Source organism: Phoxinus phoxinus (genome assembly GCF_949152265.1).
Source record: "Phoxinus phoxinus genome assembly, chromosome: 5".
Lineage (NCBI taxonomy): Eukaryota > Metazoa > Chordata > Actinopteri > Cypriniformes > Leuciscidae > Phoxinus > Phoxinus phoxinus.
Window position 1 is genome coordinate 28,398,686 of NC_136880.1, and position 24,934 is coordinate 28,423,619.

Here is a 24,934-nt window from a genome sequence, read left to right on the forward strand (position 1 = left end):
GCTCTTTATTAAAATGATGTTACGTTGCTTTAGCTGTGTTTAGAAATTGAATTACGCGCGTTTTCAGAGTTCATGCTAAAACTGCCTGCCGCCTGGTCAGGGTCTATATTTAACAGACCCAGTGGCCATACAAGGTCGTGCCTGTCCGCTACAATCTGCAGAGTGGCAGCATTATTTTTGTTCAGCGGAGTCCCGTCCTGTCGGCTGCCCCATATCCGCCGCCGTGCCTGGATTTTCACTGGCTTCTCATTTTTTTGGAGTTTGCCCCTTCTTCTTTTTGAAAAAGCAACTTTGACCTGGTAAGTGACTTTGTATTTCTCGCCGAGGCTAGCCCTGGCTCAATAAGGGAAGTAATGTGTTGTGTTTACCTACTCATCCAATTGTGTGTAATAGGTCAATGTGAATTTATGAATTAGTTGCCATCAGAACAGACAAAACTAGTTGCTAATCTTTTTTGGTCTGATATTAAACTTTAGGAGTTTTGTTGCACCATGTAGCCTATTTAAATTTGTATATTATTGTGCTGTTATTTTATTTAAGTCCTTTTAATTATTTATGCCATTATAATTTGAAGAAGAATGTTTCTGTTACTATTTTGAAACTGCAAACAAAGATAGTCAAATGTATTGGATATGTGTGTTGGCCCCTCTATGGTTGGCCCATACAGTATTTCCAAATAGTCAACTTACTCTCAGAAAAAAAAATTGGCAAAAAATGTACATATAGGGGTACAACAGCTTGTCACTGACATTTTTGTTCCTTGTTACCACTAAAAGGTTCATAATAGCACCTTAAAGGTTTGTATCACTACTCTAAGGTACAAAGATGTCCCTTTAAGGGTACTGCCCCAGTGACAGGCTGTTGCACGCATTACTTTTTTTCTGTCACTGTAAATTCATTATCAAAATTGTAAGTGTTTGCAGTCAGGTGTTGTTTTTTGTGCATTTGAATTAACATTCATTGGGAATTGTACTTGAGATTGCAAGCGGAGAGAAAAAGGTGTCCTTGGGACGATCTAAAAAGCACCTCAGGATGTCAGAATCCTTAAAACTACAAAAGGAACAACAGCAACGGGACCTTGAGACGCGTTATGAGAGCAGCTATCACCAAAGCTCCCTGTCATCTGTTAGCCGCCAGTCTTACGCTGCTTATGTGGGCGGCCATGGGTAAGAGGACATATAGGGGACAGTGTCCCTGTGCTCATGCTGCCCTAAAGAATGGTCCCTGTAGAGCAACCCCTCACAAGCACTGCTTTTTAGATAGATACCAGTGCTTTTATAACACATTACACGCTGCTTATTTTAAAATGTGTGCAAATGAAGTAACAACACCATAACCCTTTCATTTTAACCTTATGATGTTTGTTTGCTTTAAAACAGATCAGCACAGTCCCTTCAGAAAAATCTTTGTGGTTTTTGTGTTGGGAACTATGAGCCTAATGTTATGTTACAAAGAACTAAGTACGCTAATGCATTTTCTTTCATTATCTGTTATCAGCTTCACTTTGTGATGACCACAAATTGCATCAGTGCTTAGTGATCGCAATAACAAAACAATAAAATAAAGCCAATCACAACAGTTTCTAAAAAATCTAATCATCTACAGAAAGACTTTTTCTATGACATTTGCAGAGATGTATCATGTTTTCATCTTTTTTAGTTGGCGAGTAAATAATCATTGGTGGTTTTATATGGATGATATAGTGCGGAACAGTTCCAGAAGCAAAAATCTGTCATTTTCTCCATATTGATTTTTAATGATAACATATAAACCTTTCAAGCAATGTTAAGAGATGATATATGCTTTTGTAAAAGCTTAAAGTCAGTGTAATTTCAGCTTAGTTTTTTTAAAGTTGTGTTTAAAAGTCAGTAGCTGTTGAATAACTTCCACATCACTTTACCAATCAGAGAAGTTGCTGTTGCCATGGAAATGAATATTGATTCTAAAGGCAGCAACCGCACACTCCTGTGATTCCTTGCAGATTTTTCAGACACTCTCAAACTACTTGTATATTGTGTATATCAGAATGTGTAGTTGATAATCAGTCAAACTGATGTGCTGCCTCGAGCTCACTTCATTGGTCGAGCCTGTCGTGACTGACTGATTCTCACAGTGTTTACACTAATATTAGTTTGTAATGTTGTGATTCATCTCTGCTCTATTTGGTTTGGTTCATACTCCTAGCTTAAAGCTTATACGAACATAAATGGGAAAACACTTATAAGAAATAAGCTTGCTGAGTGTGCTGTCGCTGTTGTGCTCTATTACAGAAGTAATTTGAAGAGTTTTCTTCATGCCCATATTTCTGAGCTTTGGAACTGTTCATAAATATTTAGGTCAGAGACTTTTGTTATAGAGGAAGGAAGGCCATTGAGGACTGCACTCTGTGGCAGGAAGAATTTGAGCCTCTGTGGGAATGGGCCAAAGTTATTAATGGTCTCTGAAGGATTATTTATGGTCACTTGAAATTGAAATCACAGTAGTTTAGTTGAACTGTAACTGTACATAAACCGTACAACACTTTGCTGCTTGAGCTGCTTTAAATGGATAGTTCATCCAAATATTCAAATTCTGTCATCATTTGACATTTACTCACGCTCATGTCATTCTAAAACTTAATTATGTATACAAAAATATATTTTGAGAAAGTTTTGAATTTATTTGTCCATACAATAAAAGTCAATGGGGTCCAATGTTGGTTGGTCAGAACGATATTCAGAATATATTCTTTTGTGTTCCACAGAAGAAAGAAAGTCATACAGGTTTGGAACGACATGAGGGGTAAATAATGACCGATTTTTCACTTTCGGGTGACCCTTTAGGCAGAATACAGAGAAAATTATGCAGATCACTAGCATAGGTGCTTCTGAAATCTGATATTGTCATATTTTAATTTAGTTATGACAATTTATTACTGTTTCTGATAGTTGTTATTTGTGCTCCTTTAAGTATGACAAACACTCAATATGGTTAATTTAATTTTTTTAACTTGTCGAATGTTCTTGACTGCAATTCTGAATTGTTGTAATATATGTAAATATGTCTGATTAATCAACTTATAATCTTCCTATTTACAATTGTATTGTTTAGTCTATAGTCGTTCAAGAGAACAATTTTCAAAATATGACACTTTGTATTATTGTATTTCTTATGAAACTGGAAGACTGATATAATCCTAAAATATTTTGTAATAGTGTTAAAGATAAAAGGTTAAGTCTCTCAGATCACAGACAGAGCTCTATGATAAATCAGTCCAAAGCCTGTAATGTTGTTGGCAGTTATGAATGGGTGTCAAGAGGATCATAGACGATTTATCTCCTGCTGACATGACATTTCAAGTATGTTTATTTCCAACTGGTCATGATCATTCTTTTACCAACAATCAACAAAAATGGGCATTAAAAAAAAAAGTTAAAGGGGTGGTTGAGTATGATTTCACTTTTCTAACTTTAGTTAGTGTGTAATGTTGCTGTTTGAGCATAAACAACATTTGCAAAGTTACAACGCTCAAAGTTCAAAGCAAAGGAAGATATTTGCTTTTAAAGAAAAGGACTACAAACTACACGACATTCCTCCCGGGTTAGTGACATCACAACCCTAAAATGTACATAAACCCCGCCCCCGGGAACACACAGTCCATGTTGAGAAGAGGAAGAGTTGTTGTATAAGAGTACATTTGTGAGTCAGCTCAAACTTTAGCATCCATCTTTTCACATGCAATAGAAAGTCACTCTGTGTGCATCTCACAAAAGTTCCTACACGAGCGATTTATAGATTATCATGACAGAAAATCCTAATTGAAGATAGTTAACTCCACATCAGCAACATACATTCATCAACTAACCATTCAGAGACGTCCTGTTGCATTCTACGTGTTGTCACTTCTTGAGTCTCTCCATCTTTGTTTGACTCTGTTTTAACATTTAAAGGCAGAACAGTTTCTGTCATTCTAGTTCCCTCCCCCCTCCTTGCAGCAGCTCATTTGCATTTAGAGGGATAGGCACAAAACAGTGCGTTTTTGCAAAACTCAAAAAGTGACAACTTTAACATGCTATATAAAAATATATCTGGGGTATTTTGTGCTAAAACCACACACACACACACACACACACACATACACACACACACTGTTTGAGGAACAATGTAACACGTAGGCTATAAATATATTCTGAAATAAAAAAAAATCCTCTGCCACCTTTAGTGTATATTGGTTTAATTGCTTTTTCTAAAGAGCTGCTTAAATAAATGCTTAATTTAGTGGATGTCTTTGGTGCTAATATTTACTTTACACTAACACACTAAGATTGACTTTCAACTGACTCTATTCCATTAACCCTGCTGAAATATTGAACATTGTTCCATTAGCTTTAGGAAACTATGAAGAAAAATAAACAACTGGCATTTTTTTTTTTTATGGAATAATGGAATAAAGTATTTTCAGCCATTTACAAAATCTTTCAGAAGTGGCTTTGATGTTTTTTGCCATATAATCCTACTGTTTGTTTTTTGAAATTACTGATGTTAACTGTTGTTTAGGCACAAGATCTCAGGGAAGAAGGAGGAGAAGAAACTGAGCACGCTCTCCAAAAAAGAAAAGCGCTCACACCTGGCGGTGGACACAGAAGACGAGGTCATTGGATACGTTGTGCCAGTCTTCAGAAGCAGGTGATTGCATAGTGCACTTAGGTAGTCTGAAATAACTTTGTTATTGTAGTTGATGTGGAATGTTTGCTTGCGAATGTCATTTAATTTTGACAAACTGAAGGGGACATGCCTTCATGATGTGTTAATTTAAATGTAACTTACTATATTATAGATCCTATTATATATTTTATTAGTTTTTGTTTTTATATGTAATTTTTAGTTTTAGTAATCTTTGGTGTTTTTGTCATTTTTATATATATTTTGAACTTGTCTATATAGTTTAAAATTATTTCAGTTTTAGTTGCATCAAGTTACACTTATTGAAAAAAAGAAATGTTATCTTGACAACTTGCTGAAATAAGTTTTTTTCACTTATTTCACTTACTTTTTCTAGTAAAAAAAATAATATATATTTTATGGTTTTAGTTTGGGTTTCAATTAACTATATTAAATTCTGTCATCATCTATCCACCTTCATGTCATCGAAACTTGTTATGCCTTTTTTCCCCAGTGGAACACAAGTTAAAGGAACACTCCACTTTTTTTGGAAATAGGCTCATTTTCCAACTCCCCTAGAGTTAAACAGTTGAGTTTTATCGTTTTCGAATCCATTCAGCCGATCTCCGGGTCTGGCGGTAGCACTTTTAGTATAGCTTAGCATTGAATCTGATTAGACCGTTAGCATCTCTCTCAAAAAAATGACCTAAGAGTTTCGATATTTTTCCTATTTAAAACTCGACTCTTCTGTAGTTACATCGTGTACTAAACTACAGAAGAGTCGAGTTTTAAATAGGAAAAAGATCGGAACTCTTTGGTCAGTTTTTTGAGAGAGATGCTAACGGCCTAATCAGATTCAATGATCTATGCTAAGCTATGCTAAAAGTGCTACCACCAGACACGGAGATCGGCTGAATGGATTCAAAAACGGTAAAACTCAACTGTTTAACTCTAAGGGAGTTGGAAAATTAGCCTATTTACAAAAAAAGTGGAGTGTTCCTTTAAGTCAGGAGTTGTTCCCAGGTCCATTTGCTGTCTAAATAAATACTGTACCTCTAGAACAGTTACATCTAACATGGAATTCATTAGTCAAACAGTAGTAGTCAATTTTAGGCCAGACTGTGCTCATCAACTTAATCCTCTGGATTAGTCATTTGGCCACCCAGGATCTGATGGAGACTCAGGAGGAGGTGAAGGAAGAGGGTGTGGGGTATGTCGTCATGAGGAACCTGTTCTCCAGGGAGACCGACTTCAAGACGAAAACTGTGAAGAAGACCAGAGAGACCAGTATGAGAGAGTCTGCTGAACGCCTGACACTGAGCAAGAAGGTTTGACCTTATGTTTAACAAGATGCTTGTGTAAAACATTGTGCCTTTAAATGTTAAAAAGGTTTTAACAGTCAGAACTGTATTTTGAGCATTATTGTAACAAAGGTTATATTCATACTGATTTTTCTGATAGAACTTTTTCAACAGTGTCAGTATTTGAATGATTGTTTTATCCCAGGGTCTTAATTATTATGTTTTACTCAAGATGCACGAGAAAGCAGAATTCCAAAAGAAGATGAATCCAGACAGTTTGACTCACCCCCCAGAGTTCATTGTGAAACCACGTGGCCAGACCGTGTGGGAGGGGAAGAGTCTGAAGCTGCACTGCACTGTGGCTGGATGGCCCAAACCCCGCGTGGCCTGGTCAGAAACACGTCTGGATAGATAATCATTAGTCATTAAACCAATGTTTAATTTAACCTTTAATTTAATTTGTTCTGTTTCCCTCCATCTAATTCTGCTTTTCAGGTACAAAAACAATGTTTTAATCGATGCTAAGGCTCACCCTGAGAAGTACTTCGCAGAGAGCCAATACAACATGCATTCTCTGGAAATTAAGGAGTAAAGAATGTTTTTATTTATTTATTGAAGTTTTTGGGGATTCTTTATTATATTACACTAAATGTGTGGGATGATTTCATTTATTAGTAATATCAAAGGGAGGCAAAAAGATAAACAATAAGGGCACGGCTGTTACAAACTGCATCATTTTTTATTTTGTTAATTAATTTGTTAATTATTCTCGTGGGTTGCAGCTGTAATTTTAGTGACACTGCGGAGTACGGGATCTCTGCACTCAACGTGAAGGGAGAAAGTTCTGCGTTTGCTTCTGTCATTATTAAAAGTGAGTATTTTTTCTTGCAACATTTTTCACATTTTTAATTAGTGTTTTACATGTGTTCAAAGTCACACTGGTGTGGAATGACGGCTCAGATCATGGCTTCATGTAATAAGTCGATATTATTCGTTGACCTGAATTATTTTTGGAATACTGTAATGATGTATATTTTTAGTTAATAAAGGTCATAATCAAGGGGTCATTCTGCAGTACATTTGTTTTGTCTACATTATTATATTGAATGAAGAAACCGTGCTGTGTGTAACTCACTCTGGTCTGGTTTACACCTGCTGTCCTCTTGACATTTCTATTTTAAGACCCTTACGGCACCTCAGTATGCCTTGTGTTATTCTAGAGTGTCTTTTCACTGCCTATGCACAGGCTAATGCTATGAAATGTCTTGACTGGAGTTTTATTATTTAATACTGTTAGATGTAACGTTTGTGAGCAAGGTCAATTTCAATATTTATAGGGAAAAATATGGTTCTGTTTGCAATGCAGCATTCAGTTATGTAGTTTCATTTAAAAGTACTAAAAGTTTATTTGCACTTTCATTTTAAAGGATTCAAAGAAGGAGAAGAGGTGATTGAAAGGCCCCGTAAGTTTCCCAAATAACTTTATGAGTCCAACTGCAAAAAAAAGAATAAAGTACATAAACCTTTATATGAGTACAACTTTAATGTGTTGGCCTTTACAATACATTGTAATTATATCTTTATTTGAATGTATAATAATATAATTTTTTGACCTTTTAGTTTTTTCTATTCATATTCTGCTCAGATGGTTACAGCCCTGAACATGGTGTGACCTTCAACACTGCTATCATTGACAAGTTTGACGTTTCTTTTGGCCGTGAGGGAGAAACCATGAGTTTGGGCTGTACAGTCATTGTCTACCCCACTGTGAAGCGCTACCAGCCAGAGATAGTGTGGTACAGAAATGGTAGGTATGAATGTATTGCACCATGCAGTTATTGTGCATCTTAAAAAGCTACTTGCAAATTTACTGAAGCATAAGTCACCATCTCCTAATCACTTTCGTCCTCTGTGTTATTTATTTGCAGTACCCATTAATTAAAGTGCAGTTTACAGTCTGTAATGATCCCTTTTCTTAACCAGGTGTCGTCTTGTCACCTTCTAAGTGGGTGCACATGCACTGGAGTGGTGAGCGAGCCACTTTGACTCTTGTGCATCTGAACAAAGAAGATGAGGGTCTCTACACCCTGCGTGTCAACACCAAGTCAGGCTTTGACACCCACTCTGCCTATGTGTTTGTCAGAGGTGAGGCCAATCTGCACATTTGCGCTGAGTAATCTTAAGTTGTCTCATTTCACTATGAAAGGCAATGTCTTATTGTCGGTGCACAAGTTGCGTGCACTGTATCTTTAAGAAATTTTTGTTACAGTGTTCGGTTTCTCTCTGGGAATGTTGCTTCTATCTTTGGTTGACGGCACTAAAGACAGCCAGTGTGAAGAACAAGTTAGACTATCGTTCAAAAGTTTGGTCCCTGTAACATTAAAATGTTTTTTATACTTTTATTCAGCAAGGATGCATTAAATAGATACAAAAGAATTACAGTAAAGAGAACTATAAAAATATTTATCTTTCAAATAAATGCTGTTTTAAACTTTGTTCATCAAAGAATGCTGAAAAAATGTATCAGGGTTTTGCCATCACAGGAATAAATTACATTTTAAAATGAGATAAAACTAAAAACCCATTATTTTAAATTGTAATAATATTGTATCAGGGTTTTGCCATCACAGGAATAAATTACATTTTAAAATGAGATAAAACTAAAAAACATTATTTTAAATTGTAATAATATTGCACAATATCTGTGTTTTTTACTGTATTTTTAATAAATAAATAATAAACAAATAAATGCTGCCTTTGTGAGCATAAGATATCATAGTGTTCATCTATTTATTTATTATTAATACATTAAAACAGAAATAAAATGTTAGTCTAATTTTTTTATATATTTATTTATGAATAAAAATCTAATTATATCCACTTCAGTGGATCTTAGGCTTGTTGTTGGCTCAAAAATGGGATGTTTTTTCCAGAAGTATTATACAAATGTTTTTAGGAAGTATCTTTTTGAAGCTTGTATGATAAGATCATTAAAATACTTATTAAAGTTAAGAGAGAGCTGCAATTAGCTAGCTGTGTTCACAGAGCGGAGGCGATGTCATGTATCTTACTTTGCCATAATTAGATATGACAGCAGGGCGCTAATCAAGCTGATTTGTGTTTCAGATGCTGATGTGGAGGAGGAGGGGGTTCCTGTTGCTCCTCTTGATGTGCGTTGTCACGATGCCAATAAAGACTATGTGGTTGTTACCTGGAAGCAGCCTGCAGTGGAAGGCAGCAGTTCCATTATGGGCTACGTCATTGACAGGTGAGTCATATGCCACCAGCATTGGGATCACAAAGCCCATGTCAGTGCTCCTTATTTAAATATTTATGTACAGGTTGGAGGTTGGCACTCATCATTGGACCCAGTGTAATGACACTCCGGTGAAGTATGCCCGTTTTCCTGTCACTGGGCTTATTGAGGGCCGCTCCTACACCTTTAGGGTGCGAGCCCTCAACAATGCTGGTGTGAGCCGTCCGTCCCGGGCCTCTGACACCGTAGTTGCCATGGACCCATCAGACCGGGCCCGTCTTAGAGGTGAAGGATATATATATAAAAGAATAAAAACTGAATAACAAAGACAGTCAGTTTTGCTTATTGAGTATTATTATTTTTTCACAGCTGGCCCTTCGGCTCCATGGACTGGAATGATCAAATTCACGGAGGAAGATCCCACGGGTGAAATATTACACACACAATTTGTCTACAATTTGAACTACAGTTCAAAAGTTTGGGATTGGTCAGATTTTTTGAAAGAAGTCTCTATGTTCACCAAGGTGGCTTTTTTTTTATTTTATCAATAGTACTGTAAAAACTGTAATATTGTGAAATATTATTACAATTTAAAATAACTGTTACCATTTTAATATATTCTAAAATTGTATGTATTTCTTTGATGGCAACGTAAAATTTTCAGCATCATTATCTTCTTTAGTGTCACATGATCCTTCAGAAATCATTCTAAAATGCTGATTTGATGCTCAAGAAACATATGCTGTTTAATATTTTTGTGTGAACCATGATACTTTTCAGAATTCTTTGATGAATAGAAAGTTCAAAAGAACACGTTTTGTAATGTTATAAATTATCTAAATGTCATTTTTGATCAATTTAATGTGCCTTTGCTAAATAAAAGTATTCTTTTTTTTTTTTTTAAATCTTAATAGCCATACATTTTGAACAGTAGTGGAAAAAAACAAAATGCTGAAAACTAAAACCAATTGTATTAAATGCTACAAGTAACATTTTGCATCACAGAAATATAATGTACAGATTTGTTACGTTACATTTAAAGGCACACCGCGGACTTTGTGACCTAAAGATTTGAAGCATATGAGTTATTTTAAATGATTCCTCAGGCCAATATACAGCGCTTGACACTATCAATGCTCCAAGCGGGGCTGCCCTCTTGAAATACCGCCTATGTAAGTTTGGAGAAGACGCATCGTCTTTGGCCAGGTCATGTGATCTGGAGAATGCCTGGAGAACGAATCACTTTACGACCGTCACGTGACCACAAGCTCTGATATGGTCAAGGAGCGAACGCTTTTGCTACTATTTTTCCGCCTGCTCGACTCCTGGCCATGGCTGAGGCAAGGAAAAAGTTTAAAACTGCTTCTGAGGAGGCAAAAAAATAGAAAACGTGAGAGGGATCGTGGATGTCTTCTTGACTTTTGCGACAGTGCTGCGGCGCTTGTGGCCTCTAGGGGCGTTCGACGTGAAAGTAACAGGTCTAGCGCCCCTAGTGGCCGAAAGTTCCACGGTGTGCCTTTAACAGTTTTAATAAATTTGTGTTTTTAAAGATTAACTTCAAGTGAGGTTTAGATGACCTCAAAGTTAATCTAAATGTAAAAATAGAGGAAATGAGTGTGTGCAATATTAAACCAATATGCATCCACTGTCTACCAATACATATCTAATATCGCCCATTAACCACTATATTGTGCATAACTAATGTGGGGCATATATTAAGAAAACACATCTGGCCAAATCTGATTTCATGTTGCTTTTAAATTCATGTCTAAATGTACTAGTGAATTTAAAACAGGATATTTGCTGTGATTGTGTGAAGCATTATTTCTCTTGTCTCTTTCAGTGGGTGTGGTCCCTGGTCCACCTACCGACCTGGCTGTCACTGAGGCGACTAAGAGTTACGTGGTCCTGAGCTGGAAACCACCAATCCAGAGAGGACACGAGGGTGTCATGTATTATGTGGAAAAGGTTAGGCAGAATTTAAACATTTTAAAGTATTTGATTTCCCCTTGTATGTTTATCACATTTGAGACTAACATCTATTCCCAGTGTTTGGTGGGTACAGATACATGGCAGAGGGTAAACACTGGGATGCCAGTGAAGTCCCCTCGTTTTGCCCTGTTTGACCTTGCTGAGGGCAAATCCTACAGCTTCCGTGTCCGCAGCTGCAACTCTGCTGGAGTTGCAGAGCCGTCTGAGGAAACTGGGGCGACTACTGTGGGAGACAGATTGGGTGAGTATTAGCACTTGACACGAAAAAAGAAAATAGGTTATTGACTCACGTTCTAGATTGCATGATAGATAGTATGTTTCCGTACTTCTGTGACAAGTGCCTCAAAGGTTGTACACTTGTATATTATACACTTTCTAATCCTTCAGAAACAACCCATGGCAATGAATTTTGGGCGGTACTAGTAGTATCAGATCAGGAAAGAACTTTTCAAAAGATTGCGGTCCGTAATGTTTTATTAATACTTTTATTTAAGGACACATTAAATTGATCAAAAGTGACAAAGACATTTAGATTTATATTTCAAATAAATGCTATTATTTTGAATATCAAATAACCCTGAAAAAAAAAAAAAATGGTTTCCACAAAAATATTTAGCAGCACAACTGTTTTCGACACTGATAATATAAGAAATGTTTATTGAGCACTAAATCAGAATATTAGAATGATTTCTGAAGGATCATGTGACCCTGAAGACTGGAGTAATTCAGCTTTGCCGTCACAGCAATTAGATTTTAAAATATATCAAAATAGAAAACTTATTTAGAATTTTAATAATATTTCACAATATTGCTGTTTTTACAGAGTCTTCTTTCAAAAACATAGATTTTTACAGACCCCAAACTTTTGAATAAGTACATTGAAATGTTTTGTTTCAAAAGAACAAAAAAAGTTTTCCATGATCCTGTAAATATAAGTGCGAGTATGACATGCCTTAAAATTGGATGAACACTGTTCTCTTGTTTTGTTTGTTTTTAGACCTGCCCTCTGTCCCAGGGCCTGTTGTTCCCATCAGAAACACTGACACTTCTGTGGTTGTGTGCTGGGGGGCATCTAAGGAGGTTAAGAATCTGGTGGGCTATTACATTGAGGTCAGCGTCAATGGCAGCGGTGTGTGGGTTCCTTGCAACAATAAGCCAGTCAAAGGCACTAGGTATGCCGACTAGAAGCTCTGAGATAGAAAACTGCTATAAATGTGCATTGTTATTAAAATTAGAGAGGTTTTTCAAATAAATGACAATAAAACATCTTATGTAGATATTTATACCAAGCTATTGTTCTGTCACTGGTCATAACTTGTCTTGAAACTTATCAATTTCTTCTGGTGTGCAGGTTTGTGTGCCATGGGCTGAACACTGAGGACAAATGCGTGTTTAGGGTGAAGGCTGTGAACGCTGCAGGATACAGTGGAAGCACCGCAGAATCTGAGGCCTGCATTGTGCTAGCGAGCATTGGTGAGCATTGCTGATGCCAGTAACAGGCCAAGTACCCCTTGGTGGATATAGAGACTGAGCAGGGTACAAAGTTGCATGGCATATAATTTACAAACTTAGTTTTGATGTTTAAATTGAAAAGCCATTCAAATTGTTTTATTTCGCATTTTAATTGAGCTCTGAGGCACAATGAAATATTTAGCTAAACTTTAACTGTGGTTTAAATTAAATGAATACATTATTATTAGTATTACTACTACAAATAATAATAATTTTGATAATAACAAAAGTTTAATGTTTAAATTTTTTCATGTATGTAATGTTTTATATTAAAATGCATTCAGTATGTATATCATGCTGGCTATTGTAGATATGGGAAAGAAACACTTTTAAAAAACATTTCATTTCTGTGATTCATTATTTCCCTGATTTGTGCCAGCACTTAGCACCATACTGTCCTTGTCCCATACAAAATCGTCCTCCAGATTCACTCTATGTGTGGAATATCGTCTTGCTTGGCCTTCAATGCTATCCTAAAGTCACCATTATATACTCATACTTTGCATATTAGTATTGCCAAGCTAAAAAAAAACACAAAACTAAGCCTGTAGTGCATGCTGCATGAAGATCTTATTAAAGCAAGTCCTGCCTCTGCATGCCCTGCTATCAGTACTCCTTTAAGGAGCATTACCTGAGTGTATCCTGCATGACACAAACATCCAGGTACTAAGATTAACAAAGCAGCCACGTGAAATAGACTATAGGGGTATTTTGTTAACTTTTCCAGAATGTAAAACACACGTTGACTGCAAATCGGACAGTTTTTCTGCAGGTGTGTCTGTGCTGTATGTTTCGTGAATAACTGCAGGGTGTGTGATACAAACCCATGCATGAGCAAGTTGGGTGGTAGAACAAGATGAGCGAAGGTCATCTTGCGTCCTTAGCACAGTAAGTATAAACCTGTTCAGACTTTGAAAATCTATGTGTATCATTATGTGTAACGGGCTGGCGGGGGAATCTCACAAAGAATATCCTCGGTCATAAACTTTAAAATACCAAAAAATACAATTTATTATGTTTAAAATGTCCACTTTTAAATAATTTTTTATAACAATTAAGCTCATGGTGCCTAATTTGTCATTAGTGTAATGTGAACACTGTATTACAATGTGAAAACTGTATTTTACTATATTACAGTAATGAAAATGGACACAGTAATACATCTATGAAATAAATTATATTTTTGTTAAATAGTTAAGAGAATAAAATTTATTTCTGTAGGTTACTTATTTTACTTATTTATTTTTGCATTACAATTAAGAAAATGCAATTTTTTCCCATTACAGTTGGATACTGAGAATGTGAAAAAGGCTTAATTTTATTAATGCAATATGTAAACTCTAAATCTAACATTTTTCATAACAAGAGCGGCATGCTTACAAACTAACTGATTTTGTGAAGAGATGTTTGTCTGTAATAATTGAATGTTGCGAATGAAAATGTTGTGAAGTTATTATTTTGACTGCAGTGTTCAAAGAAAAGAAAATGCAGAATGTGTGTGTATAAAGTAACATGATTTTGTTTTAAGAGCACACAACAGCTAAACTTCAAATGTCATCAGACTTTGAAATGCTGATTTCCTGCAATGAAGATACACAACAGATCTTCTGCTCTTTCGGGAAACTGTCAATGGGTGAATGGGTTGTTGGGCTAAACTAAGTCTTATCCTTCTATAGCCGTCCCAAGCCCTCCCACCGGTGTGACCCTTCTGGAGAGGGTCCGTGACTACATGGTGCTGGGCTGGCAAGCTCCTACTAATAATGGTGGAGCAGACATCAGAGGTTACTACCTGGACTACAGAACAGTGAAGGATGGAGTCACAAGCAAGTGGCATGAACTTAACCTCCAGGCAGTCACTGGCACATCTTATAAGGTAGGTCACAATATCAGTGTTGGATTTAAGAAATAAAAACGCATTTGGAAAACAACACATTTGACATTTTTGCTTCTAAAATTTGATGAAATTAACATTTAGGATGACAATGCTTATGATGCTGAAGATTGAAGACCAACACTGATGCAGTGAATAACTGTTTTTCCTCTTTCTCTCCTACTGTCTCTTTGACTTAGGTAACAGACCTGAAGGAAAACAAATTCTACCAGTTCCAGGTGCGTGCATTCAATCAAGCTGGTATTAGTGAAGCCTCCATTCCCACTGTCACCCTGGAGTGCAAGGAATGGACTGTTGCTGTTCCAGGTAAACCAGTCAGCATTTATATTAGGCAATGACACTTTTATAGACAAACATTCTTGATTAAATCAGTAAATGTGAGAGATTATAATGGGGGAAAAGACAGACAACTCGTGGAAAAATGATTGGGAGAAAAAAATCATAATGCTCAATATGTTATATGAGCTATAGGAGTGTAAATTGGCTTTTTGAGTTAGTTTACTATAGTACAGTGGTTCTCAACCTTTTTTACTCTCAATGCCTCCTATTATCCACAAAAATATTAAAGGCCCCATGGCTTTTTCAGCTGTTCACGATTTACTGAACAAAGGAGCTGACAAAATAGAAAAATATTCATTATAAAATAAATTCTATTACTTATTTTTACAGGTTTAGAAATCACACTATGTAAAATCATTGACAAAGACATTGAGAACACTATCTCTTCAAAGAAAAACAAACAGTTGTTGAGGGTGATCAGGGTCACAGTGTGTAGTGAGCCAGGGTCCTTACTGTCCTTACCAGTGCCCGAATTCATGTACACGATATACTGGTTCATGACCTAGGAAGCTAGGGTGTTGGTTAAGATGCTCCCTGAATTTAGTCAACAGTAATTACATGATCAGGTTTATTTGTCCATTTTATCTGAAGTGATGTATGACAGGTGTTTCTTTGTGTCCATTTTACTTTTCAACAAACCCAGGCCCTCCTCGTGGCCTCTGTGTCCAGGAGGTGCGTAAAGACTCCATGGTGCTTCTGTGGGAACTGCCAACATTCAATGGCCGCAGTCCTGTGACTGGATATTATGTGGACTATAAGGAAGAGAATGGCAAATGGAGATGTTTCCAAGAGAGATCCACAAAACGTACTTACATGCAGGTATTAAACGAGATATTTCTTAAAGCGACTGGGTTGGCTCTCAAACTTTAGTCATTTTGTTTTATGCAGCTCATTTTGTGGAGACAGAGCTGTTCTCATGGCGTAATTGCTAGCCAATTTCTTGGAAACTGGCTTTTGTTTTTAATGATGTTTTTGTTGTGTCTTTATTTTTTGTGTCAAGACATTTACCGGTATTTATTATTCAAAAGAACAGAAAGAACAAAATGTCAGAGGGTTTTTCACTCAAAATTGTTTTCTCTGTTAAATAAAGTTATCTGGTCTACAAGAGGGTGTTTCATACAGGCTGCGCGTCCATGCTAAGAATCTGGCAGGTGTTGGAGGACCATCAAAGCCAACTGATGCAATTTTGGCTGAGACCCGCCCTGGTGAGATTTTATTCAAGGACATGGATGCAGCTGTGTCATACAGGGAAACATCTGTCTCTTTCCACCTGCACTTCTAATTTCTTTACACATGGTTACACAGGCACCAATGAGATTGTGGTGGATGTTGATGACGATGGTGTGATCTCTCTGATCTTTGAGTGCTCCGATCTTAAAGAAGACTCCCAGTTTGTGTGGTCTAAAAACTACGAGGCCTTCACTGACACGTCTCGTCTTACCATTCAGACTGCTGGCGGCAAGTATGTTGACTTCTGAACTGTCTAATATAGTCATGCAAAGTTTTATTAACTCATCATGTTTTGTTGAGATGGACTGTTTTTATTTTTGGGTATTGAAAATGTTTTTTTATTAAAAATAAAAAACAACAAATACCCCATTCAGGTTTCTCTGACAATCAGAATCCAACAGATAGATATTACTGAAGGTTTAACCTTGTATTTATATTCATTATATACAGAATATCAGGGTTAACTATATCTGCGAGTCATTTTTTATGCATTATTTTTGACCGATCCATTAATTTTCCTTTATGTAGGTCCAGAGCCATCTTTAATGACCCATCACTGGATGACTTGGGCATTTACTCCTGTGTGGTGACCAACACTGACGGTGTCTCTGCCAGCTACACGCTCACTGAGGAAGGTGAGTCACTTTCCTTTAATACACAATCGCAGCTGGTGATATTCCATCCCATTATATTTCTTTGAGTGACGCTCATGCTTAAGAAGGGAACATAAGGAGATCACTGCTTCTCAGCGTCAGCTGGAGTGTACAGCAGCTGCAGATTTCTTTTCCATAAACAATAAACAAATGGTTCCACACAACAAATAATTCACCTCAGTGATTTTCTCTTAGGGACCAGTAAGAAAAGCACATAACATAAGCTTGATTATATAAAATCTTGTTTACTTTTTGTAGGACTTAAGCGCTTGTTGGACATCAGCCGTGACCACCAGTTCCCCAGTAAGTGGTTTACCTAGTAGTAGACCAACTGCAGATTTGTATATATATATATATCTTGTGTATATATTATCGTGTGTATATTATATATACGTAATATGCTGTGTATATTACAGTTATATACTTAATATGCATTTACCACTCAGTAGATTGTTATAGGTTAATTGTGAGGAATTTTCTTCAGTAATTCCATTCAAAAGTGAAATGGCCATTGAGCTGCAGGAAAAGGGCCGTGTGCGCTTCTGGGCCGAAGTTGCCAAGTTCACTTCTAACTGCCAAGTGGAGTATGTCTTCAATGATAATATCGTCCATGAAGGAAAGGTACGAGATATCAGAACATTTTAGCTCAAATGGACTTTACAGACATTATTTATCAAACAGTCTTGTACAGCATACATGATCATGTTTTGTTTCTTTGGCTTGACAAACTCTTCAGAAGTACACAGTGAACTTTAACAAGACCACTGGCATTATTGAGATGTTCATGGACTTACTCGAGGTTACTGATGAAGGAACCTTCACATTCAACCTTGTTGATGGCAAAGCAACTGGTCGCACCAGTTTAGTGCTTATCGGAGAAGGTGAGGCCATGTCTTTATTTGTTATTGTTATTTTTTTATTTTTTATTAAATAATTAGTTATATTAATTCAATATTAATTAAGAGATTAATTAGTATTAATGAGTAATTAATTAATTAGATTTTGAATTGCATATGTTGGCCCCACCATATATTTGTGGCCATTACCTGATCAAATATAATTTTGCTGCAATCCTAGCATGAACCAATCTCACTAGAACACCAACCTATAGCTTTATTTGAGTATGTCCTGTAGGGGGCAGAAGAGTACCATTTACAGCTCCAAATACAAATGGAATAGAAAGGTGGGGTGACAGCAAATGTGTTGTGTTCTAGCTCTGGGAAATGCTTATGAATGGCCTCTAAACAGTATTAGACACTCAAAATAAGCTGTATGCTGCATGCTTTGATCATCTATTTTTATAATGCTGTTTTACAGAGTTTGCTGAGCTTCAGAAGAAATCTGAGTTTGAGAGAGCAGAGTGGGTCAGAAGGCAAGGTACGCTGTCCTTACACTTACACAAAAAGTATTTTTTGTATTAAATCACATTTTAATTTTTGAAGAGACGTCTAAGAATATCCTCCCACACGCAGGTCCTCACTTCGTTGAGTATCTTAGTTTCGAGGTCACCCCAGAATGTGATGTGCATCTGAAATGCAAGGTAAGGCTCTAGGATTCAAAGGTAGGCACATGTAACCACTTGTCAGTGCTTCGGGTTGAAAAGATACTTCTCCCTTTTTCCATCTTTCTCATGCTACAGGTTGGAAACATCAAACCTGCCACCGAGATTGCCTGGTTTAAGGATGGAATTGAGATTGAAGAGGATGATGAGGATGCTAAGAAGATCGAAAAATCTGATGAAGTGTTGGCCTTTGACATTGGCAAGGTCAGACTATTATGGGGCTGTTTTTGAGCTGGGATTCCAGCATTCATATGATTTTTAGAATGAATGCATTTTTGCTAGATGCAGTATTATACAGTACATATGCTACAGACTTTGCAACGCTAAAAACCACTCTCCTCTCTGACACACGGATTCATAAATGATGAGATATTTACATAGTACTTTAGTAAGAGAATATTTGTTCTCTTCCTAGACTTAAGGAGATTTAAGTTATTTTCATTATATGTCAAAACCCTTCATGAAAAGTAATAGCTAATGTTTAAAATCAACATGACATGATCATTTACCGTATTTACTTTCTGAATACATGGTCTTGGTCTAATTTGTGCATAATTCATCCATACTTTTTCCTGAAATTCATCTTTAAAATTCATTTTTGCCTACTTTTTACTCATTGTAACCTCTCAAAAATCTTACAGCAATAATAGTAATAAATAAAAATTAAAATGGCACATTATGGAAGTAAAATAGCCAAGTAGATATGAAATGGCATATGTATGGAGATAGAATTGTTGCACTATTCCAAATAAATAGATTGAGATTCACAAATAAATGTAAAGAAATTCACAAAAATTTATCAAACTCACAAATAAATAGATTAAGATCCACAAATAAATGTAAAAGGTTTCACAAAAATCAATAAAATTGCCCGTTCTACTTCTGAAGGACTACACAAATGATTTGCACATTTGCTTTGACGCGTCCAGTGTATACAGCCTCACAAAGGGTAGACACGATGTAAGATATGGCACAACGGCTGATTTGTGCTTTTAAAAGCATAATCGTGGTGAAAAATATAGGACATAATATCCAAATAATTCCAAATGACCATCAGTGATTTAACAGTACGAGCTTCAGCAATGCTAAAAAATACATCTTTGCTTTTATTTTGGATGATGTAAGTAACTTTTACAATCAAAAACTATTAAGTCTGATTAATATGAAATATTATTTGTGTGTTCAAGTGTTTTAACCGATAAATAAATGCATTTCACTTTTAAATGCATGATATGATCTCTTTGGAATGCAACAACCTGCCATACGTTTAAAAAGAACCCACCTATATCTTCTCTACAAACAAATGGATTCATACTACATTTAGTTACTGTTTAAAATACTATTTATAATGCTCTAAAGATCGTTAGATCCAAGGAGCTGCGTATATGCGTCATTAAAACTGCTTCACTGAAGAAGTAGGAAACGCTGTTGGCTGTTGTGTGACAGTAATTTCACCTATTACACAAACTTGCATGTTTATCACGAGGTTGAATCCAATTATTCATTGGTCAGCTTAGCTACTTAAAATCCTCAAATGTGTGCGGGGATCTACAAATGCACAGGAAGCGATTCAGAAATGAATGCCAGGCAGAGTTGTGTTTGTGACATAAAACACATTTTGTAAATCTGATTTTATATATTTGTGAATTTTATACATTTTTGTGAATCCCTTTACATTTATTTGTGAGTCTCAATCTATTTATTTGGAAAAATGCAACAATTCTATCTCCATACATATTGCACGTATGTTGTATACAATATTCTTTTATCATGTTTTTCATGTCCTGTACTTCGAACAGACAGGATGCATAACATATTCATTTATGTATTATATGTATCAACATTTATGTCCATGTATCATAAATATATGGTTTTTCCGTGTGTGAACCTTGGTTTAAAGGGAAGGCAGTTCCTGAAATCAATCAAATTCGGATGGCAGTTTAAGTAATTGAAATGATCATTATGTGCCAGTCTGACCTCCATTTTGCAATATTAATGGGTTATAAATATTGAAAGCCATCTTAGTTTGACTGAATTCAACTACCAATAAGGTACCAGTCCAGATGGACTGAGAGAGGGGTGTATATTTAGTGCATGCTGCAGAAGAGAGGCAAACTCCCTTGCTAATCCAATCGGGGGCGCTGGCATTAACTGCAATGTTTGTTTAATTCACAGCTTGTTATTAAGAGTGAAAAGGCACAGCGGAAAAAGAAACCTGAAACCGAAGAAAGTCCACGCAAGCCAAAAGTCTGGAGCGTTGATTTATAAGTTGCCATCAATGTCACTGTGTTGTTATTTGTGATAGTGCTGTCTTTTCCTCTCTTACTCTGTTGGCCTGCAGCATCTTCCGCAGGAGAAAAGCTTGGCTTTTCGGTCTTTCCTGTTTTGTTTATTTAAATGTTGTTGAAATATGTTTTAACTTCTGATTTGTATTGATAAAACTAGTGTCCAGTATCTATACCTGACTGCTCCCTCAATTCCCCAACAGATTTCAAAGAAAGATGCAGGAGTGTATGAGGTTAAACTGAAGGATGAAAGAGGAAAGGACAAAACTTTGCTGAACCTGACAGATGCAGGTAGGAGCTACTTTGTCATCAGGGTTGATCAAAATTCTGAATTTAAGGATTGGCTCCCTTTCAGTCCATGAGATGGAATTTGCATCGAACTGGCCACATCATACAGGATGTTAAATTGGAATTTGAATTGGAATGACAGGAAGTGGAATTCACCCATTTGCAATTCAAAGAAATTCAGCACAGACGCACAACAGAATTTCATTAGTCCAATACTGCAACAAAATTATATATATATATGAAATATAAACACTGCTACAAGGGTGATTCTAATACAATGTCTGAGGGAGTGATGGCAAATTTGACATCATTCTTTCTTCTGACCAGCATAAGCAATATCTCTATAGTTTTCCCCTCTTTTGGAAAGTCATGGAAGGTCTGTAACTGATTTTGTCTTCCGCTATTAGAGCAAATGGAAATACAAAAATTATATTTGCTGTCATCTCCCATTTACCACTATAGAAGTTCACCCAACTATGACAACTTTCGCTTCTGAGCACCCCTTAAAAAATATATCAAATGTAATATATCATTGTTTATTCTTTGCATCTTGTTTGTCATAATCAGTAAATGTATATTTAATTTTTTTCGGTCGATAGGCTATTTAAATGTGATTTTTTGGTCAACAGGTTATCAAGCAGTGCTGAACGAAGTGTTTAGAGTTATTGGTAAGTGTTCTGCCATCAAGCTTTCACCACTCAGTGTTATTGAATGTACAGTAACATGATTCTCCATTACGAACATGCTCTCAAGCACTTGGATTGAATCAATGAATGTCATGTAATTTTCATGCATTTGTTTCTCTGTTCATGTAGCCAACTCTTCTACTGAGCTCAAGATTATGAGCACTGAACATGGAATCTTTCTCTACTCATTTGTTGTGCACCATATTGAAGATCTCCGTGTTGGCTGGCTTCACAAGTAGGCTTACTGCCCGCCTTCTCTATCTACCAGTGTCTGTGGGCTTTTTGAATGTGACTTCAGTGTCACATTAAACTTAAAAGAACATAATTTCTTCCAAAAACCAATCCAGTCCAAAGTTTTGTCAATTTGTTTGCTCACTGTACCATATCACCACATGAAACTATGGCCAATGACCTTGTATGTTTTCCTCTTTGTTTCTAACTGGTACCAGAGAATCAAAGATCTCCCACTCAGACAGAGTGCAGTGTGGTGTCACCGGAGAACAGCTGTGGCTCAAAATTAACGAGCCCACCGAGAAGGATAAGGGCAAATATGCCATTGATATCTTCGATGGCCAAGGCAGCGTCAAGAGAGTTCTTGACCTGTCAGGACAAGGTAAGAGCTCAGGTGTTCCAACCAACACACAGGGCCCTGCAGTCCTTCTGCATTCATTAGAGGATGTATCCTAGTGAAAAATAAAAAAATTATGCTAAGTATACTACAAATACATTTACATATCTATGTACTTAATATAAATACCCTGCAATTGCACTTTTAGTATACAAAATTGGTATACTTAAAGTCTGCTAAATTGGAACAACTAATTTCATACTTAATGCACTTTAGTTATCCGGAAATAGGGCTGAGGTCCAACTAAAGATATACTTATTAAGTATATTTGATTGTGCTAAAGTGGAACTCTTGGAAGTATACTTAAGGTACATTTTAAATATCTTGCAGACTGATATTATACAGAGATCATACTATCCTTACTAATAGTGATATTAAAACACATTTTATGTGCTTTGTGCATTAAACAAGTGCTCCAAATAATGTTAATTAAAATGTTTATATAAGTAAGTCTCAAGCAAAATGTCAGTACATATGTTAATAGTTTTGTAGTATACTTGGTATGAAATAATATATTTTAAATACATTTTGGTACAGGTTTTTTTCACTAGGGTAGCCAACTTTTACTGTCTTTTATTATTTTTATTATTATTTTTTAAGTTTTATTTATTTATTATTATTTACATACCTGGTACTTCCTTTTATATAATTGTTCCCTGTCATTCCCCTGCATAGTATGGGAGGAAGCATTTGAAGAATTCAAGAGACTGAAGTAAGTTTAAACTAAACCATCATATTCTATTAATGTGACCGGGATGTGTTATCTTTCTCTTTTTCCATGGTCAAGACCTTCTTGCATAAGCTGTCACAACAATACTAAAATAGACCACCCATGAGTGCGCCACAGTAGGCTCGCAGTGAAGCATTTCCTGATATTGAAAAGTGTGAGAAGCATGTATTACCTTTGCAGTCACTAACACTATTTAAAGACCTAAATAACTGTGTGTTTATCTCTTTTCTTCCTCAGGGCGGCGGCCATAGCAGAGAGAAGTAAGTGATTGTCTTTGTGTACAGATACCAAAGCACGCTATACAAGCAATCCAGTCTATCATTTCACTTGCATTATTAAATATTCTGTTTAATAGGCATAATAAATATACCTAAAGAAATATTTCAGAAAGCTATGAATGCAGTTCATTTCTTTAGAGAGAACAGATATCGATTTACTTCTTGATGAAAACAAAACATTTCAAAAAGCTTCTTGAATCTGCAGTTTATTAAATGATTTGTGTATCTATAGACCGTGCCCGTGTGGTAGGCGGCCTGCCCGATGTAGTCACCATTCAGGAGGGCAAGGTAATACAATCAATCGTGTGCATCACGTTTCTTAATGACTTTATTGATAATGTGGCCTAACATTTTATCCCTCCTCGCCCTTTTCAGTCCCTCAACCTCACTGGCAACGTGTGGGGTGATCCTGTTCCCGAGGTCAGCTGGATGAAGAACGATAAACCGCTGGTGTGTGATGAGCACTACACACTGAAGTTTGAGCATGGCAAGTTTGCCAGCATCACCATCTCTGCTGTTTCCACAACCGACTCTGGGAAATATGCACTGCTGGTGAAGAACAAGTACGGCACGGAGGCAGGACCGTTTACTGTCAGTGTCTACATGCCAGATGATGAAGCGGAGAAGAAGTAGTAAAGACGCACAGAGGGAGAGAGAGTTTTAACAAATGACCAGTATACTTTCCAAAGCATTTTAATTCAAAGCATGCACACCCACAGTGCAATATGATATGGTTTTACTTTAAATTAACTTGTTTGTGGTTAAAAAAAACTGAAGTAATTTGGCCAAATAATGTATAAACCTTATAAAATGTGGCCATTTATTAATCCTGGGTTAACAATTTTAAGTGTTCAAAGCCCATTTAGCAACTGAAGATATATGCATCTCATTGCTTTATACAATCGCAATGTACCTGCTGCAGGTTATAAAGACAATATCAATATTTAAAATACGTTTTGAATTAAAAAGCTTTGGGTGTTGCTTTATTTCTAAGCATAAACTGGAATGTAGTGCAAAATTAGTGTGTATCTCAACTGTCATCTCATTTGAATTAAAATTGGTGTAGTTTCCAGTGTGAATTTACTGTTTTTTGACAGTGTATCATATTAAAAAATGGCCTAAAATTTTACATTTAAAAGTAGACAATGTTAAAGGTTGCTAAACCAATGTAATTTTAGCAAATCCTTTCTCTCTTAAAAACATCTGGATAAATAATCAAATTTGTGGTTATATGATTTGCTATATGTCTGCTTAATCTTGCTTAATGCATATTGTGGCTTTATATGTAAACCTAGTAAATTAAGTTGGCACTGCTGCAAGGTAGCTATACTGTAGTTTAATCTGTGTTGTCTTTCTATATCATTGGCACTGGCACAGCTATTGTTAAGAAGCTTTTGTTGTTTTGTTCTCATTTCAGCTGACAAAGATATTAATCATAAAACTAATAGCTAGTGCTATGCAATAAAATTAACCCAGTGCAATGCAAATGTGTTTGACTAGAAAACCTGCTCAACCTGAAGTGCCCTATATGGTTTACGTGCATATGAGCACTGTATGTCAGTCAGGATTCGTAAATTAAAACCGGTTGTTTGCTTAATAGTAACTGAACAAAACAATCACAAACAAACTCCTAAAAGGAAGTGGTTGCGGTGGTTATCTCGTG

General features: G+C 36.2%; 1 protein-coding gene across 2 annotated transcripts; it reads left to right on the top strand.

The window, feature by feature from the left end:
• The first annotated feature begins 137 nt into the window (after positions 1-137).
• Positions 138-24,346, top strand: myom1a (myomesin 1a (skelemin)). Of its 2 annotated transcripts, XM_079613196.1 has the most exons (38): positions 138-299; positions 979-1,166; positions 4,537-4,665; positions 5,792-5,969; positions 6,175-6,332; positions 6,438-6,530; positions 6,725-6,813; positions 7,370-7,405; positions 7,588-7,749; positions 7,926-8,087; positions 9,069-9,210; positions 9,284-9,483; positions 9,568-9,624; positions 11,042-11,166; positions 11,248-11,431; positions 12,188-12,362; positions 12,542-12,663; positions 14,379-14,575; positions 14,773-14,899; positions 15,576-15,751; positions 16,023-16,137; positions 16,238-16,394; positions 16,691-16,797; positions 17,074-17,118; positions 17,300-17,436; positions 17,552-17,696; positions 18,133-18,192; positions 18,288-18,355; positions 18,455-18,580; positions 20,552-20,623; positions 20,865-20,952; positions 21,579-21,617; positions 21,765-21,870; positions 22,085-22,248; positions 22,939-22,975; positions 23,231-23,253; positions 23,504-23,559; positions 23,647-24,346. In XM_079613196.1, the coding sequence occupies exons 2-38, from the start codon at positions 1,033-1,035 to the stop codon at positions 23,902-23,904; spliced, it is 4,449 nt and encodes a 1,482-aa protein (XP_079469322.1). In that variant the 5' UTR covers positions 138-299; positions 979-1,032; the 3' UTR covers positions 23,905-24,346. The 2 variants fall into 2 exon arrangements, with proteins under 2 accessions (XP_079469322.1, XP_079469323.1); XM_079613197.1 differs by lacking the exon at positions 20,552-20,623.
• Positions 24,347-24,934: the final 588 nt, after the last annotated feature.